Raw genomic sequence first — 20,729 nt, forward strand, 5'->3', positions numbered from 1 at the left:
TTGGTTTGATTTAATTTGCTCACTTAATTATATTGTATTTGCGTTAGTCTTATAATAGTTTTTTATATGTTATAATTCTATCGCATCAAGTGGTAAAACGATTTGACTTTGAGGTCGTAATTACTATTTGAGAACAATAAATAGGGAAAACAAATATGTATGTGATTTTATTTTTTTTATATAAATAGCTATAATAGAGAGTTATTGAATTTGAATAGTTATAGTTATTTACTGAAAATAACTACAGTTTTTATCTATAATTCGTTGTATGTGTGTATAAATTCTATTTTTTTAAAAAAATTATACATTAATACAACTATAATTATAACACACTAAATAAGATAAATTTGTTAGTGTAACGGACAACCCTATATTTACGTCCTTAAAACTCTCAACTTCCCATTAGCAGTGCATAAATTGTGCGGCAATATCTTTTTAATAAAGAAACTTAACATAATATCTCAACCTTTCATAATCAATGAAACTATGAAATCTCACAATATTTTTTTCATAATAAATAAAGAAATTGCACTACAAAATATTTTCTTCTTCATTGATTTTGCTGCATCACCAACTATTACGTGTACGACATTGATATATAATTATTTTGTTGTTAGACTTTTTAAAGTTTTAATACATTGGTACAACATTGATATAAATATACTTTGTTGGTGAATACACTATAGAAATACTCAAATACAATGATACAAATATATAATAGTGAACAATAATACACTAAAATACATGATATAAATGTAAAACCAGGAACTAATAGACCTGAATACATTGATACAAATGTATAACAAGTTGCGATATACACAATACCTTGATACAGAATGAATAACAAGGAATATATACATTTTGATACAATGATACAAACGTGTAATCAATATCAGATACAACCAATACATTTGATACAATAATAGTAAAATAAATACACTAAAATACATGAATACCTCGCACAAATAAGTACATTGATGCATGAATAGAATGCATATATATGTGCATTTGATTCCTTGAAAAGTCTTCAAAATCGCATAGAAAATCCCTCAAATTCGAGATATGAACTCCTCGTAATATATTTAATCTTTCAAAATATCACCCGTTAATTTTAATAACAATTTCATAAATTCGTAATTTGAACTTAAGCTTTAAAGTTTTCTCTCATGGCAGATATAAAGTTTCGTACACCATCTCGAGCCAATGATAATGACACTTTATTGGAGAAAGAGAGAGGAAGCGCAACGTCATTAAGTTTGAATTTTTTTTATTTTTTTTTTGAAAGAATCATCTATGAAAGAAAAGAAGAAGAAAAATAATCATCCATGAAAGATGTAGAATGTACTAATTTTTGGGTTATACACTAATTTAAAGAGAGAAGAAAAAAGATAGATTTATGGACAATTAGGAGTGCATTAATTGTCTTGAATATAATAATTATATAATTAGTATATAAATAAATAAATAATTATTTATGTATAATTAACTTTGTTATTTAATATTTAATTGTATCCATATAATATTAAAAAAATAAACTATAGTTATTTAAATTAAATATATATTAATTTTTTCTCTATTATATAGTTTTTCCATTTTTATTTTAATAACTATTTATCATATAAAACTAAAATACACATTTATAAAGGGTTACAAAATTAAATCTCCCCACGACCAAGTTCGTTTTGTATTTGGCTGTTGTCATAAACTTCCTCTCGAGTATGTAATAATCCAGGCCTTTTAGCTATGAATCTTGGGCTGCTCGCGCTGTTAGACTACGTGGGCCCTATATACCAACAACAAGAGTCCAATTCTTTCAAGCCCAATTAGAACGAGACTGATCCAGAAAAAGAGGTCTTCTTTATGATTATAAAAGAGATAATTATCTTTTTGAGTTTCTTTTATAAAATATTTATTGTTTTTAAATATATTTTTTTTGTGTAATTTACATAATTATCACAGTACTAAGAATTAATAACATTATTTTCCTATCCTTTTTCAAATTACAAAAATCTCTTAAATTTTATGAATTTAGGATACATCACTTGACTTTTGGATAAATAGGGGAGAGATGTATCCAAGAGGGGAGAGATGTATTAGAGAGGGAATAGAGACATCCGGGTATATAGGGGAGGGATGTATCCGTGAGGGGGGATATGGATGTATTAATGAGAAGGAAGTGATATATCCAAGGGGGAGTTTTGAATTTTTTTTAAATTGTAGGAAATTTTAGAGATTATGGTAAAATAAGATGTATCTAGGTAATTTTTTCTATTTTTAATTTATTATATAGATATATCATATTTAAAAAATATTTATCATCTATAGCAATTGTACTATGCATTAAAATTATATATATATAATATAATGCATTACAAATGTATTGAACTGTATTATACTTATTTTGGTTAAAAAAACTGCATTATGTATTAAAAATGAATTATGCATGTAATATAAATGTATTACACTATGTATAAAAGTAATTTTGCATGCAATATATAAATGTTTTAAAATGTATTAGGTTTGTTTTGGTAAACCAATTCTGCATATTATATAGCTATAATGGTAAATATTTTCTAAATATCGTATATTTAGGTAAGTTTTTCACTAAAAATCGGTTTGATTGAAAAGTAAAATAGTGGTAAAGTGGTAAGTATCCTCTCGTATTTAGTTAGAAGTTTCACATATTCGTGTCTAAAGAATAAATTTGCCTTTAGTAGGAAACGGTTTATCTCTAAAATAAAACTTTTTCTAGAGAATAAATTTGCCTTTAGTAGAAAACGTTTTATCTCTAAAATGAAATTTTTCCGTGATACTAATTCTAGAATAGGCAAGCCTCAAAGTGAGTATCAAACCCCGATTTTTATTTTTATTTTTTTAAAAAACAAAGAAATTGTATGTTTTGTTTGCCTAGTTTTTTTTTAAACTCTAAAAGATGGTCAGTTAAAAACCTAGAATTATTAATCTTATGTAATTAAAAGGATCATCCACTTCTCAAATCCATATGCATCGACAGTTTGACAGTTGAGATTAAAAGACTAAACATTTGTTTGATTTGTAGATCCGTGAATTCTGGCTACTTCAATATTGCATAATGACATAAGTGGCTGTTTGAATTTGGATATCCAAATAGTGAATTGCATATAAAGTTTTCTCCCACCTTTTTTTTTCTTTTGATTCAAACTCACAAACTTAGAATGAGAAGTGAAGGGTGTTTACCATCCAAGCAACTCCCTCTATCATGGTTCAACTTCTCTAATATTATCTAATTCACTTTTTTCCTTTCACTACTTCTTGAATATAGATACGGGGTACGTACTAAATTTTGAACTGAAATCTCTTTTAAAAGAAAAAGAAAAAATATGATCAAGTTAAATTTTATTTATAAGAAGTTTCAATTTTTTTAAAAGCTATCGTTTGAGGTTAATACTCTGACGGTTCAAAGTAAACATTTTAATATGTAAGATCATTTTATCTGAAAGCTTAAATTATGAGAGAGGATGTATTTATTTTATCCACAATAAAGTGTCTTATTCTATTTAACTGTTACTCTCTTCATTTAAAAATAAACAAATTTTTGAGGGTGTGACAAACCGTTTAAGAAAGTTAGTTAAAAACAATAATCAAAGGTAATTTGTCCAATTTTTCTTAAAACTAGAGATAGTTGAAAAATTCATTAAAGAGAAGGGTAGTTTTGAAAAAAATAATTAATACATCTTTGAACTTGTGAAAAATTCCTTCATTTTCGAATATATACAATGTTCCAAAATTCATTTATTTTGAACCAGAGGAAGTATACCTCTAACCAAAACATTGTTAGCATTTTACAAATGGAAAAATTGTGGAGCTGCTCCCTCCGTTTTATATTATTTGATCCTTATTAATCTGACACATACTTTAAGAAAATTTTAATTAGAGGTGTATTTTACTGAACTAACTTTACTAATAATGACTTGAAACTCTAAATTTGAGTACTATTACTTTGTGCAGTTATATTACTTTGTGCAGTTATTTAATATTAAGTGTAGTAGGTAATTTTTTAATCTTGATTTACTAAAATGGATGAGCAAAATGAAACATCAAATATTATATTAACAGAATTTAATCCTGAAATGGGAATCTGAATTCCTCGTAAAACTAGCATTAAAACAGAATACATAGGAATAGAAAAAGAAGAAAATTTGCTTAGGAAATATCAATCAGAGTCCAAAGTTGCATATACAGTGGAAATTGTAGTATATTAAAAGGCCTGCTTCTGCTTGATCCCAAGTATAGTATAAAGTGTTAGTAGTATAATTTATGGTCAATATTTGGCATTTGCCAAATGTCTTTTCCTAAGTGAGAAGCCGGTTAATGCTCAAGTAACAACGTGGTCTTTTGCTAAATACCTTAAGCAACAGACAAGTTAAAGAAACTTCCTTTCTTGAGATTGCCGTCTACAAAATAAAAACAACCTAAATAAAGATAGATAATAAAACTTAATAATAAAGAAACATAACATTAGGGTTTTTCTTTTTGTTTCATATCCTGCACTTTGTAGTAATCGCAAAGCATAGTACTTGGAGCATTGTGCCAAAACGGATAATTTTTACACTATCAGATTACATTGAGATAAACACAAACTGTCCAATTGAGATTAATGACTCGAAAAATAAGGCAGTGATCCTCTAAAACATTACTTGCATAGAACATCTAGGGGTTGTTTGATAGCTAATTTAGAGGCGAGTTATTTATGTATTAAATTCTGCATAAGTAATATCATATTTGGTAGTTGGTTATGAGATAAATTATTCATGTATAAAATTAATTAATACGGTATTTGGTTTGTAATTTAAAAACTCTCATAACTAATAATATATATAAGTTATGAGAGAATCTCTGTATAATTTTATAAATGACAGAAGTTGGAATAATTAATACCTACATAACTAATAATTGAATAAAATAATACATAAATTCTCTCATAACTAATTATTACATTACTAATATACACGCATAACTTTAACTAGCTACCAAATGACCCTTATGGTTAAATGTAATTATTTTTTTATGAAGTTGAAATTAAGTTATATTTCAAGGATCAATAAGGCAATTTCCAAATATATTGAAGGATCAACAAGGCAATTTTCCCTTAAAATCTTTAGTTAAAGTTCATGTGTTGTAGCGGAATATTAAACATTGGAGTACACAAATTTCTTAGTACATTTTTTCTCCATTTCCTGAAATGGAAGCAGGAAGAAATAAACAGAAACTAAAATGGAGCAAACTGTACACATTCTCATGTTTGCATCCTCATACTAATGAAGGTGATCCTACTTCTTTTTCTTTTGCTGCTGGTGCACCATCACCTCAAAGTTTCATTGGTCAGCCAGGTTATTCAAGGGTGGTTTTTTGCAATGAATCACATTTCCACAAGCACAAACAATACAAGTATCCTAACAACTATGTATCCACAACAAAATACAACATTGTCACCTTCTTTCCTATAGCACTTTTCGAGCAGTTTCGTCGTGTTGCCAATCTGTATTTCTTGTTAGCTGCTGTGCTATCTGTAACTTCCTTGGCTCCATTTTCTCGTGTTAGTGTCATTTCACCACTTGTTTTCGTCGTTGGGATTAGTATGCTCAAGGAAGCTATGGAGGATTGGAATAGATTCTTGCAGGTACTTAAAATGCTTTGATTTATTGACAATATTTTAGTGTTAAACAGAGTGTTCTGTTTTTACTAAACATTTTTTGTTTTGACATTATAGGACTTGAAGGTGAATGCAAGGAAGGTTAAGGTTCATATAGGAAATGGGGAATTTGTAGAGAGAGCCTGGAAAGATGTATATGTGGGCGATGTGATTAAAGTTAACAAGAATGAGTACTTTCCAAGTGATCTTTTGTTGCTTTCATCAAGCTATGAAGATGGTCTTTGTTATGTTGAGACTATGAATCTAGATGGTGAGACTAATCTGAAAGTAAAGAGAAGTTTGGAAGCCACACTTAGTCTAGATGGGGATGAACAGTTCAGTAATTTTTTAGCCACGGTTCGTTGTGAGGATCCAAATCCAAACCTTTATACATTTGTAGGAAATTTGGAGTTAGAAAATGAATCTCATCCTTTGTCTCCAACTCAAATTCTTCTAAGGGATTCAAAGCTCCGAAACACTGATTATATCTATGGGGTTGTGGTCTTTAGTGGACCGGATACAAAGGCTGTGAGGAACTCCACAAGGTCACCATCTAAACGTAGTCGAGTAGAAAGGAAGATGGATCATGTAATTTATGTCCTTTTTGCCATGCTCATTTTGATATCGATGGTATCCTCTATCGGTTCAGCTGTACTCACAAGATCTTATGCTTTAAAGTGGTATTACCTTGACGTGAAAATGAGTGCTGATTCATCTTTTAATCCAGCAAAGCCAGTTTTATCATGGTTGTTGCAATTCATAAGGGCTTTAGTGTTGTATGGATACTTGATACCAATTTCTTTATATGTTTCGATTGAAGTTGTTAAAGTTCTGCAAGCTATGCTCATCAACAAGGACCAGAAGATGTATGATGATGTAACAGATAAATCAGTTGAGGCAAGAACTTCGAATCTAAATGAGGAGCTTGGACAGGTGGAAATGATTCTAACTGACAAAACAGGCACATTGACTTGTAACCAAATGGAATTTAGGAAATGTTCAATTGAAGGGATTTCATATGGGGGTGAGATCACCGAAATTGATCTTGCAGCATCGAGGAGAATGAATGTTGAGGTGGAGAGATATCGGTTTAGTCTAGGTGGATATGATCCCACTGGTCGAAGCCTAGAGATGTTTGAGTTCTCAATGGCTGATCCAGCAACAGAGAAGATGGCCCTTGGTTTGGAGAAAGGAATGGAGGCTCCTAATACAATAAATCCAAGAAATTCTATCACAAGAAGAGACTCAGTTATTAAGGGATTCAATTTCAGGGATGATAGACTAATGGACAAAATGTGGATTAATCGATCTAATGTGTCAGATATGATGATGTTCTTTCGTGTCATGGCTCTATGTCACACCGGTATTCCTGTTGAAGATGGACAAAGTGATAAACTGAAATATGAGGCAGAGTCACCTGAGGAAGTATCCTTTCTGATAGCTGCACAAGAGTTTGGATTCAAATTCTGTCATAGAACTCAATCTATGATGGTTGTTGAAGAACTTGACCCCTCTTCTGGAATGGATGTTAAAAGGTGATTTTCAACTAATTTAAATCAATTTCACTCTTTCAATTCTTCGTTTATACTCATTACTTATCTCATTTTGCTATTGCTTCTAGGGAGTACAAGCTTCTGAATCTTTTAGAATTCAACAGCTCTAGAAAGAGGATGTCTGTGATAGTGAGAAATGAAAATGGAGACATCTTTCTCCTGTGTAAAGGGGCTGACAAGTATGATGGAATTGCTTACATTACTTTAATTGTAAAGTGATCAAACTATTATTTGATTTTTCTAGTATATTTCTGAGTCTCTCCGTTGTTCCGCAGTGTTATTCTTGATAGACTTGCAGATAATGGTAGGACATACCAGCAAGCGACAAGTACACATCTCTCAAACTATGCAGAAGATGGCTTGAGAACCATGCTTTTTGCATACAAGAAAATCAAGGCAGATGAGTATGAGAAGTGGAACTCACAATTTACAAAAGCCAAGGCCACTATAGGTCCAGAAAGAGAGGACCTACTAGAAAATGCCTCTGAAATGATTGAGACAGAGTTGATCCTGCTAGGTGCAGTAGCAATAGAAGATAAGCTACAAAAAGGGGTAAGCTTTCTGTTCTTCTATTAATCTTCCACAGTAACTTGCCGAGCTAATTTCGCAAATCATTCTTGGTGTTTTCTTGATAAGAAACACCAATGTGCAATTTGTCCTTTTGCCTACCAGAGTCCAGAATTTTGGACAAAGAGGCTAATATAGCATCATATGATAGTCTAGAGGGAAAAGTTGAAAAGCTATATTTTCCACCAACATTTTTCTTCAGCCTCATATCGGAAGTAATATTGGCAAAAGGAAAAATGAGAAAGCTAGTGTCACAGAGGGGGCGAGGAGGAGGTGTTGGCCAAATCATAACTCTAGTATGCTGCACTATAAAGCAAAAAGACATTATGGATCCCTTGCGCAAAGTAAACTTATTTAGATTGGAAATGATTCTCCCCGACTTCTTTCAGGTTCCTGAGTGCATAGATAAACTAGCACAAGCTGGATTGAAGATCTGGCTGCTAACTGGAGATAAGACAGAAACAGCAGTTAACATTGGGTGAGAACTTGCTTTCTTCTTCAGATAGCAGAAGTATGCAGCTTTTGAAATATTATATATTATTCAAAGAATCTAAAGTCAGCACAAAGAAAGGTCACTCAGAAGCTAAATCTACTTCCTCGCAAATCTTGCAGATATGCTTGCAGTTTACTTCGGCACGACATGAAGCAAGTTCATTTGACTCTAAGCAAAGAAGCTGAGTCAAAAAATCTCATGAAGGTGAAAACAAATATCATTTGCTTCAAATAGATAAAAGAATGATGTATCGAATAAGGAGTAAGATAAAATTGGAATTAAGGTAGTCAACTTCTTGTTTAGTTTTTCAGGTCATGAGAGAAGATATATTGGGTCAGATTGAAAGATACTATCAAATGGTCATTCATGAATACACAAAGGATCGACCTTTCGCCTTGATAGTGGATGGAAGAGCTCTTGAAATCGCCTTGAGCAATGAGTATGGCATGAAGGATCAGCTTCTGAGATTAGCCGTTAGATGTGATTCTGTCATTTGCTGCAGAGTTTCTCCCAAACAAAAAGCTCTGGTGTGTCATTATATTTTATGCTTAGGATGGTCTAATGTTGTTTCACATTCAAAGAAAAATCCTTTTTCATCTTCTTGATATCAGATAAACGAAATGATCTTTTCAAATTCATAGAAACTTAAATTTTTGTAAAAAAATAAATAATTCCTAGAGAACTTGATACAGTTTCATATTCATGTTTCAATATACAAGTTAATGTGAGTAAATTTCTGACTGGATTTTTCTAGATCACGAGATTAGTTAAGCAATACACTGGCAAAACAACCTTGGCTATAGGCGATGGTGCAAATGATGTAGGTATGATCCAAGAAGCAGATATTGGTGTTGGAATCAGTGGCATGGAAGGAATGCAGGTAAATGCTTTCTATCCTTAAATTTGTGATTGGATTCTCTTTTTTGGTAAATTCTACAGCTATTGAAGCCCAATCTTCAAACTAACTTCTGATGTTGATTGTTGAGATTTACAGGCTGTTATGGCAAGTGACTTCTCAATGCCTCAATTTCGTTTCCTGGAGCGCTTACTTATAGTCCACGGTCACTGGTGTTACAAGAGGATCTCCAAGCTGGTGAGAGAAAAATCCTTCTTTTCCTCCCAAGACTGTAAATTTTCTCTATCCTTAGATTTCAGTGCACTAATAACAATTTGGCTCTTCATTCTGATGCTGCAGATTCTATATTTTGTCTACAAGAATGTCGCTTTTGGCCTTACGTTATTCTTTTATGACATCCTCACAACTTCCTCAGGGCAGGTTCTATTTGATGATTGGTACATTGTCATCTTCAATGTCTTTTTGACATCCTTGCCTGTGATCTCCTTGGGTGTGCTAGAACAGGATGTTTCATATGAAGTCTGTCTTAAGGTAAAAAAACAAGAACTTAAACCAATCCACCCCCAGCCCCCTCCTAAGTGTATACCATTATGCAATGTGAAATCTTATATTAGAATTGTTCTCACCCTTAGGAAACATAAAGATCAAAATAAAGACTTCACATGCAACATGATGTGTTTGTTTTTGTACTACTTAGGCTGCACATAATGTAGGGACTAGAATTCCTTACAATGACTTCTCATAAAAAATCTAATCACTCTTTTGATGTTTGTCACTGGAGAAGTTTCCAACCCTTTATCAGCAAGGACCTAAGAATATCTGCTTCAGCTGGAAACGAATCATCGGATGGATACTAAATGCATCGTTTACATCACTAGTAATCTTTACAATCAGCATTAGTGCACTTTCCCCAGCTGCTTTCACACAAGGTGGAGAAGTGGCTGACATTGGACACATTGGTGCAGTTACTTACACTTGCATAATCTGGACAGTGAACTGCCAAATCGCGCTAATAATAAACCATTTCACTTGGATAAGCCATTTACTCATCTGGGGTAGCATCATTTTCTGGTACATATTCTTGTTCTTGTATGGAATGATCCCACCAAACTACTCGAAAACAGGATTTCACCTCTTAACAGAAGCCATAGGGCCTGCAGCAATATTCTGGATTGTTACATTGCTAGCTGTTGTAGCTTCACTACTTCCATACTTCATTCACATTGTTATTCAAAGATCATTCTTGCCTATGGATGATCATTTGATCCAAGAAATGGAACATTTTAGAATGGATATCGTCGATGGACCGATGTGGTTGAAGGAGCAGCAGAAATCCAAGGAAAAGACTAAAGTTGGATTTTCTGCTAGAGTTGATACCAAGATTAGGCAGTTGAAGGAACAGTTGCACAGGAAGAAAAAAGTCAATGTTTAAGTTTGTTTCAAATAGTCATAACTATAAATCACTGTAAAAAAGAAATCAGCTTTGAATACTCATAAATATAGTACTTCATATTATTTGGCTAGCTCTATACTGATAGAAAGGGGGTTTAGTGGTTACCAATAATTTAGAGATGTTTGATTTGCTATACATGTAATTTTGTACTCCAAATATTTGTTGGGAAAATTATAGCCCAAAGTCTAGTACAAGTTATAAACTTTATTCTAAATATACATATCTATACACAACATATACAACTGAAGTGTATTAAATAGTGTATATTTCAATCATATTGGTAAACTAGATGGCCAATGGTCTTTATTTTGTTTATGGAAATGGAACATGAATGAAATGGTGGGCTTAGCAACATTCATTGTGGGCCTTATTACCACTTCTTGAGATAAGCCTTTGCAGGATGGTCGAACAAATGGGACTGAATCAGGGCCAGGCTAAACAAGATAAGCCTCAAGCACCAAAATGTTAGCCCAAGAGCACCCTTCACATTAGTCCACTATCTAGTTAGGTTGAACCCCAAATTTGTATTTTGTTGACTATTTGATTGGCATTAAATTAGGAAGGGTATGTGGGCGCGTGGCGTTAGTCGGATAATTTGAAGCTAAAGCAAAATGTTGTTATAGAGAATGTATAATTATAACGTAACATGAACAATCAATTCATGTAATGAAATGTTGTTATAGAAAATGATTATTATAAAAAAGCCTGACAACATAACTATTTTGAAAAGAGAAGGTAATATATATAGTGCATGCAAGTTACGTGCTATTTTTTGCTTTGGTTTTAGGTTAGACGTGGAAAAAGGCTTTGCGGAGTGTGAGGGTTGATCAGATGGTTGAGCATCCTATATCCCTTAATTGTGGTGTGGGATCAAATTCAATTCCCCCCTCACCCTACCCCCCACCCCCACCCCCCCACCCCCAAAAAAGAAGACAACACAGCTTTACCATATCGCTACTTGTCCTTAAATGTAAACATGGTCTCATCAAAAGTACTAAATTTTCGGGAACATACTAAGTGACTTTGTAAAGTGTAGAATGTCATAACTTGTAATTCTTGTAAACAAAATGAGTACATCAGGCTTATCGTAATAATTTTGCATACAAAATGTACACAACCTAAGAGACAAAAAAGCAAATGGTTGTCCATCCTCTCCCAACGTTTTTAAATAAATTAAGATCAAACATTATCAACACCAATTGCCTACTTTCTTAGAGTGCTGACAATAAAATCATCTTTTTGTTTGCTTTTGTTACAAAATTACTTATAAAAAAGAGTACTACGGACCCTTCATGGACTCAAAAGATTTGGTTCGACATACTCCCACTTTTTTGGTCCTTTTAAATATTCATTCTTAATTATTTCTATAGAAAAAATAAGGAGGTGGTTAGCTTGAAAAATAAGTGGATAGGCAAAAGTCTACATTTACATAGTTCACTTGTTAACTTGGGTTAGGCCAAGAGAATTGTTTGATTTCTACCATCCAAGAATATCAATCTAACTTGACCCCAAATATTAGTTCATGAGATACAAATTGTTCAATTGTCTATCCCATAAATGATGTGGGACAATTAATATTGTCGCATGATGTGGGACAACATTATATTATACGTACAAGTGCTCATATTCTAGCTCATGAGATGAAACTATTAATGATGTAATATTGTTAAAAAGAGTACACTTTTATTTATTTAATTATGTCTTTCATGAGCATGCCCGTCATGTGCGGCTTGCTTATTTTTCATGGGTCAAATACGTAAAAAAATAATTATATAATAAATGGTAGTAAGACTCAAATCTTGGACTTTGATATGATACCATTTGTTGAAGTGTACCTGTGACAATCTCATTTAAGAGTTTAAGTTATTCAAGCTAGACCATACTTTTATTTTCTTAATTAATTATTACTTTATCTCTTCAATACATCCATATATTAAATCTTCTTCTTCTTCTTATTTAAAATGTAAAGCTTACTCTGGATGACCCACGGTTAGCTAGTTATTCATGTTAGACATTATAATGACGCCATTTGATTGAGAAAACGAAAAAAACTGTACTATTGAAGTGTAAATATGAAGTTATGGTATCCTAAAAAGTAAATTTGTTAGATTCAAAATGGCTGAGGATGGGTAGAGCTTATTTTATAGGAAAAATTACGCGATATTACAAAACTTGCTACTATATTATGCATTTAGGGTATAGTTTAAAAATAATTACAGCTCGCACCAAACATAGCTATTTATTTACGCGGTATGACAAATTTCGCTTGCCAGATATACAAACATATATGTATATCAGTTACCATTGTACAATTTTTCTGACAAATATACATATACAATTCGCCTCTCTCCTCCCTTTCTCGATATCGCTCACCTCTCTCCTCCCTCTATCGATCTCGTTCGCCTCTCTACTCCTCTCTCTCAATCTCGTTTGCCAGATATACAAATACATATGTATACAAATCACATATATATAATTTTTTGAAAAAATATACATATACAATTCGACTCTCGTTCGCCTCTCTCCTCACTCTCTCGATCTCGCTCACCTCTCTCCTCCTCTCTCTCAATTTTGCTTGTCAGATATACAAATACATATGTATACTAGTGTTTGTATATTTCGATATACAAATAATTCGTGGGTATAACGTTTGTATAATTCACTATAACATTTGTATAATGACAAATTTTATGTTTGCCATTATAAGTAATTAGGAAAACTATACCATATGAGATAATTATGCTTAAAAAGTTTGTCATATCTGAAAACTCCCCTCTTTTATATAAACAATTTAGTCAAAAGATATGCTTGTATCAGTAATAGGAATATTTGTTCTCTTCGTTCGATTTTTCTAAAAAATAATAATTTCAAATTATTTATCATTTTAGATTTTAAAACTAAAATCCATTATTTTTTTAATTTTTTGTTATTCTTAATAGTAATTGTTCTTGAAAATTACAAACATCTCATCAATTATGAAAGAATAAAATGGTCAAAATTCTTCTAATTAATATTTTCTTAATAAAAGAAACGCGACAAATAATTTGAGGCATTGACTTTGCCTCTGGAAGAGAACCATGGTCAATATTATCTAATTAATATTTGTAACGCATATTTAAAGTGGACATTTTGCACCATCATTAGTGATGTAGTGTGTTTCATAACTTTAAATTTTTCACCAAATTTGTTTTTTTAAAAAAACACTTGAGCATAGTTTTTTTTTTAAAATAATCCTATATCTGGAATAATTGATATACAATAAGTTGAAATATTTTTAAAATAATTAAATTAATGAGGTCCTTCGAAAAGCAAATGTTAGTCACATTATTAGTTATTCTTTGCTTAAGGACAAATCAACACGAGAAAAAAGATGAGATAAAATGAGGAGAGCACTAACTAAAGAATGTTTTCCCCCAAAAGTCAAAGTCATTATGCCATTGTCAAACATAATTCCTCAAACTTTTTGACTTCCAAATTTGGAGCACAAATTAAAATTTGGACTTCACGAGATGTTACAAAGACCAAGGAAATGATTGAAAGATTATAATTTTTTCTGTCCCCATTATAAGTTCAAAATATTTTTTAATTTCATCTCCTTAATTTTTTTCTTCAAAACCATTAGTTAGGTAACGTGTAAAGGGAAAAGAAAAATAAAGTGATGGTAAAAATAAAAAGAGGGAAGATGTGAAGAAGAAAGTTTCAAAAGTCCTAATGGTGTGCAAATATTTTTCACTCCATTCATTTTTATTTGTTGTTAACTTCTTAAAGAACAATAAATAAAATGTCAATTTTATTATATTACCTTTTAAATATAATAAATTTAATATTTTAAAAAATGACTATACTTAATAATAAGAGTAAACTAGAAATTAAGTGATAAATTATTTTTTTAATTTTCAGACTAGACAAATAAAAATAAACATGTCTTTTTACTATGAACAACTAAAGTGGACAGAGGGAGTATGATCGATTTACAACAAAAATAATGAAATAATATGATATTTATCTTTCCTGATTTTTGTTTTGGAGAACATAAGATTTAATATTCTGTTTGATCAAATTTCATTCTTTTGATCTGGTCAAGAATCTAGAGGAAAGTACCATTGGAAAAACCTTTGCTACCCATACAGTGAGGGCGGGGCTAATTTTAAAAGTCTTTTAGACACTTGTCAAGCTTTTCAAGCAAAATAATGGTAGAACTTGAGGACTACTAACTCCTAATGAAAGCAATTCATGAAAGTTATGTACTTCAATTCTGATCAGCCAACCACTGCTCAATGAAAAAAGGGGCAAGCTCAAAGTTGAAAAATACATACTAAATCAAGGAAGAGGTTGAATGCAATGTCATTTGGAAAGTTGGTATGGAGACATTTCCTTGTTGTTTGACAATTGGTCTAGATTGGGACCTCTGTCAACTAACTCCTAACAACAATATTGTAGCCATATTACTATTAAAGAGGTCCTTATTAATGGAAATTGGAACTGGAACATTCTGCAGGCTCAATTAAATGAGGAGACCATGGCTAAGATCATCAACCTTAATATCAAAATTGATGAAAACAAGAATGACAGAGCTATTTTGTTCCTGGATAATGCAGGCCTCTTCTCAATCAGTTCTTCCTGGAACATGCTGAGACAAAAAAGGACCACAAATAATTTTGTCAACTACATTGTTTGACGCAGAGACATTCCTTTCAAAATTTTCTTTTTGACTTGGAGAGAGATAAAAGATAGACTATCTACTGAAGAGAGAATATCCAGGTTTGGAATTCAAGTGGATACTTCATGCCACTGCTGTAATACGAACAATACTAATACTAAGTTGAAAGACATTGACCACCTCTTCAGCAAAGGACAACATGCTAGGAGAATCTGGAAAAATTTTGCGGACCCTCTTGGAATTGAACACATGAATAGAAGTCTGAAGATGCTCCTCCTAAATTGGTGGAACAATAAGACCCCTAACATCATTGGTAAACTCATTACAAGGATATTACCACTGATTATATGTTGGCAATTATGGAAGGCCAGATACAACAAGAAATTTGATAATATCAACCCCTCATCTACAGAGCAAAAACTAACATACTATCTTCTTTTTTTTTTTTGTAGATAATTAATAGAAGATTTAAAAATGCTATAATAGGACATGACTGGAGGACAATTTGCCAAACATGTGAAGCAACACTACAACAAAAAACTACTATTATGGTCAGATGTTTAAGGCGAATTATGCAGAGAGTAAAAATCAATAGTGATGGCCGTTGTAAGCAGAGCTCGTGTGGTGGAGGAGGATTAGTCAAAAATGAACATGGGAGATTTATTTTTGCCTATACTATCCACCTAGGACCTGGTACAAGTAACATGGCAGAAGCATCCAGCATGCTTTTTGAACTTAAAATGGTGTGCAAATAATGATTTCAGGGTTGTATTGGGCGAAACAAACTCTTTACTGCTGGCTAAATGCATAAATAGATGATGAAAAATTCCTTAAAGAATTCTCAGTTCCATAGAAGAAATTCTAAGTTTAGTTGAAGAACATGGGTTCGAGATCAATCATAGCTACAGAGAAATCAATCAATTAGCAAACTTGGGTCACAGTATTTTAGGAACCCAGGTGTTCAACTCTTTTGCTGAGCTTCCAAAACACATTAGGGGGCTGATGAATATGGATAGATGGAATTTTACCATCCTTTAGAGCCAATTATACCATGCTCAAATAATTTATGAACCTTCTTAAATTTTATATAAAATGATTGGATAGGCTGGATTAGTCTCATTTCGATGATCATGTACAAACTTCGGTATACTAAATTCAAATATGTAACTTTTTGCACATAAATGATCAATAGAGTCGATGTCTTTGATTAAAAAAAAAAAAATCAAAATTTCTTTATTTAAAAAAATATTTTTTTGTAAGTAAATTTTTTGAAAAGTACTTTTGAAGAGTATTTTGTATTTTAAAAAAAATTAGTTTGATAGTCATGTTCTGTCAATATTAGAGCATTAATTTGTATTTGGGCAATTTTTCAAAAATATTTTTGGAAAAATCTATTTATTTCACCTTCTCTGGATTACTATCCTCAATTTTTTTTTCTAATAAAAAGCTTGAATAGATACCTCAAGTCTCTAAAATAAACACTTTTATAAAATAAATAAAAAAGTATTTTTGGCTTCCAGGCTTACAATGTAAAAATTGTTTTATATTAATAGTGTAGTTTAACGTGTAATAATATGTTAGATACCATTTCTATCATGTTGTCATGAGTTACTAGTGTTTTATTATAAATATTTATTTGGAATTACCTTATAAATAATCTAAGTGTGTAATACTTTTTGTAAACCTTCTGCACACACACACAACTAAATTTCAAGAAATTGTCTTAGCATAATGAATGGTAAATATTGTCTTTTAACTTTTTTTTTTGGTTTTCTATCGATCCGACGTTTGCAATTCACATTGAAGCCTCGATTAAATTTGAATAATACATTGCAGGACTCATTTGAGGGTGACGCTTTCAACATAATTTTTTTCATATTCAGAGTTCAAAATCGAAACCTCTAGTTAAGAATGAAATAATCTAACCACTACACCAAAATCCATATTAGTGTATTTTAATTATATAGACTATAATAGTCGATACCCAATGTTAGGTAGTGGACAGATAAATATTGGAAGACTTGGAATACTAAATATATATGCCATCATGAAAATGTGCATAGGATACTAAAAACAACACACAAAATTAAGTTCATTAATTCTGCTTTGAATTTTTTTTTAGAAATTTTTCTGTTACAATTTTGAAAAAATGGTACACTTTTCGGTTTGTTCTTAAATTGCTGATCGAATAAGATGCCTTCTTATCTTTGTTCAATGGTCAATAAAGCATTTCGGCCGTATCGTACTATCCAAAAGTCGTTAATCTAACACGTGTCTAAAATATATTTGTCATATATTTTTTTAAAAAATTAACAAAAATTGGAGTGATTAAAAAACTACTTAATTGATTTAGTTTCATTTCAATATTACAAAATCAATTTAATTGATTTGATTTTTTTTCTTTGAGAAAAATCAACCCAAATTGAACTATTAATTAACACCTTTAACAGTGGATATAACAAACAACTTTTATCTACTCTTGTTCTTTGTTTTGTCGATTTTTATTTTATTTCTTGTCAATAAAGGAAAATGTACTTCGTCACTTGTTTGCTCCTTAAAAAAAGAAAGAAGAAGGATACATTGTAGAGTAGGTTTTTAAAAGAATAATTCAATTTGTAATTTTGATCAACATAATAGTAAATAAAAAAAAAATCCAAAAGAATATTATTGAAAATGACTAGATTTTCCTTTGTACTATATGAAATTTTTGAATTTTGTTTTCTGATATAGACTTTTGATTTATTCATTCTTACCATAAAAGCGTGAAACATAAATTAAAGGAGCATTGATTCTTTTGAGTACTTATTAAACATTTGCATTGGATCTATAACTAAAGAGTCCAAAATTATTATCAAAAGTCATCCAATTTACGTTCAAGAAAGATGCTCTTACTATTACCCAAAATTCAAATTTAGGACACGTGTGGACTACTTGTTATATCTGCAAGAAGCATGCAAAGAAGGATGAGTCAACTAAATTATAAGTAGTACATAGTACGTCATACATTATTATAAATAATCTTTGGCAGTATTTATCTGACTTTAATTTGTCAGCTTCCTCTAAAATATGCATGATACTTCGAGTCATTTTTCTTCCCAAAGGAAACGTCAATTTCATATTTGAACTCACACTTTGTCGGGAAAGAAATGAAAGTAAATTAGCCCAAAGGAAGTATTGAAAAGAGAGTTAAAGTGATCAACATGATCAATGGCAAAGTCAAAAATATTTCATCACCGAAGTTCAACATCTGTTATATATATATATATAATTTTAAAATAATAATAATAATATTTATAGCATGAATTTAGAAAAAGAGTCGTACAAGACAACTCACAAATAATTTTGGGACATTCTCTAGCTGAGCCCCCTTCTAAAGTTAATTAGGTCAACACTTATATAACAATCCATCATCAATTAAAGCTGAGCAAGATAGAGAGAAATTTTGATTGATCTAAACTTTCTAGTAATAACTTATTGTGGTCTATCCAGAATATTCATACAACCTAAGACTTTAATTTATCCACACAACAAATTAAAAAAGTTGAGTGGAAGGGGGCAGTCAATTGACCGCTTTTTTACCTTGCGCTTTATTTTATAAATAGAAAAGTCACCATCTTCAAGATTTAATTTTAATTTTATATATATATAATGTGTGATTTTTGATAAAGGGATCAAATGAAATCTTTTTGCCCTTCTACTTCAATTCTTAATCAGAGGAACCTCTTATTAAAGGTTTTATGTTCGAGCTATGAAAATAAAAAGCCTATAATAATAGATATTATTTGTCACTAACTTTACAGGGTCTTGTGTGATGTGAGTTTGAATTAGACTAATTAATGAATATAAATTGTTATTATAATAATAAAAAGAAAGGAAAAATTTAAAAGAAAGTGAGGTGTGAAAGGAGGTTATTTTTCTTCTCATTTAACAAAAGAATAAGTAGGCCCAAGCATTTACTTTCTTGTACATTATAGTTACTTTGCCTTTTCTCTTTTGCAAACCAAACAAGAAAAGCAAAATTTCTGAAACCTCCCTTTTTCTTTCCTTTGTATCTATAGTTCTCAAACAAAGGAACTCATCGGTCTACAATTTAAATCGTCAAGTGAAATCACATTGATAAATCAAGTCAAATTGATAAAAAAATTAATTTGTGATTTGGTTTGATTAGTTTGATTTTGAAAAAAATAAACTGATCATTATTGGTTTAGTTTGATATTAATAAAAAAGAAGTCAAAGCGAATTCAAACCAAACCGATAATATATATATATATCAAAATTAGTTGATAACTTTCAATGTTTGCATATATTATTTCATATTTGGGCTTGTAATATAACTAAAAATATTGACATGTGTTGTGTCTTTTTGCGAGTTTTTGGTATGTTTTTCTAAGATAATGTCTTGAAGATGCAATTGTAATTTTTTTTTTCAATTTTATTTATTCAAGTGTCTTTGAGATGCCATTAAGTAATGTAATCATATGATCAAGGGAACAACCTTCATTTGAGAATTTAAAATGCGGTATTAAATCACACGATCAAGGAAATACCTCTTCAATTTGATCTCTTTTTTTATACATGATGTAATTATAAAAAAACTAAAAAAATCAAAAAAATGATAAAACCGAAAGAACCAATTAAAATCAAAACCGAAAAAACCGCCGTTAGGTTGGTTTGATTTTTTTATAAGTTTAGTAAACCGACATAATTGGTTTGGTTATTTTTTAATGAAAAACTAAACCAAATCGACCTATGTACACCCTAACCCCACCAAACCAAATCTACCTATATACATCCGTAACTCCACCCCACCCTCAATTGACCCCTAATAATATAAAACTTACTATTCTTTGTTTCATTTTATGTGACACCTCACCCTCAATTGACCCCTAATAATATAAAACTTACTACTCTTTGCTTTATTTTATGTGACATCCTTTGACTTGGTACGTATTTAATTTAAGAAAAAAAGAAAGATTTTTGAATCTTATAGTGTAAAACAATCTTTAGCTATTTTTGTGACTGCGATTTAATTTATTAAGAATAAAAAAGGAATTTTAAAATTAAATTATTTTTAATTATAATAAAGTGATATTTTTTTAAAACGGACAAAAAAAAAAGATATCACTCAAATGCGGGAGTAGTAATATTCTTTTTAAGCAGAAAGAGTGACATAGTAACACCTAGATGAGCCCCAACCCCACCAGAAATCTTAATTCTTCTTCTTCTTCTTTTCTTTTCACTTAAATTATGAGAAAAGGCAATGAGTTCAGGTTATTGAAATTTTAAAATTGGGACGATGAAAAGTAAAATAATTTTTGAAAAAGAAAAAGAAGGCGCCAAAAGATGTCTTATCAGGAGAAATTGCTTTTAATTTGTTAGACCAAAATCTGTACACTTCCAAATTTGGGGCCCAGCCTCCTCCGTCCATTTTAATTTATTAATTTGATTTTAATTTAATATAAAATTTAAGAAAATA

The 20,729-nt window shown here is 30.9% G+C and overlaps 1 protein-coding gene across 1 annotated transcript; it reads left to right on the plus strand.

Annotated features, from left to right (window-relative positions):
• The first annotated feature begins 5,192 nt into the window (after nucleotides 1-5,192).
• Nucleotides 5,193-10,819, plus strand: LOC129875244 (probable phospholipid-transporting ATPase 5). The gene is made up of 11 exons (XM_055950698.1): nucleotides 5,193-5,659; nucleotides 5,750-7,206; nucleotides 7,293-7,403; nucleotides 7,500-7,776; nucleotides 8,181-8,269; nucleotides 8,404-8,488; nucleotides 8,596-8,811; nucleotides 9,039-9,164; nucleotides 9,279-9,377; nucleotides 9,480-9,671; nucleotides 9,925-10,819. Exons 1-11 carry the CDS (start codon nucleotides 5,222-5,224, stop codon nucleotides 10,570-10,572), a joined length of 3,738 nt encoding a protein of 1,245 aa, XP_055806673.1. The 5' UTR covers nucleotides 5,193-5,221; the 3' UTR covers nucleotides 10,573-10,819.
• Nucleotides 10,820-20,729: the final 9,910 nt, after the last annotated feature.

This window comes from Solanum dulcamara, chromosome 11, assembly GCF_947179165.1.
Source record: "Solanum dulcamara chromosome 11, daSolDulc1.2, whole genome shotgun sequence".
Lineage (NCBI taxonomy): Eukaryota > Viridiplantae > Streptophyta > Magnoliopsida > Solanales > Solanaceae > Solanum > Solanum dulcamara.

Coding starts and splice junctions, on each gene's coding strand:
- LOC129875244 (XM_055950698.1), top strand. CDS start 5,222: ATGGAAGCAGGAAGAAATAAACAGAAACTAAAATGGAGCAAACTGTAC. Junction 7,404..7,499: donor CTGTGTAAAGGGGCTGACAA/GTATGATGGAAT, acceptor GTTGTTCCGCAG/TGTTATTCTTGATAGACTTG. Junction 9,378..9,479: donor ACAAGAGGATCTCCAAGCTG/GTGAGAGAAAAA, acceptor CTGATGCTGCAG/ATTCTATATTTTGTCTACAA.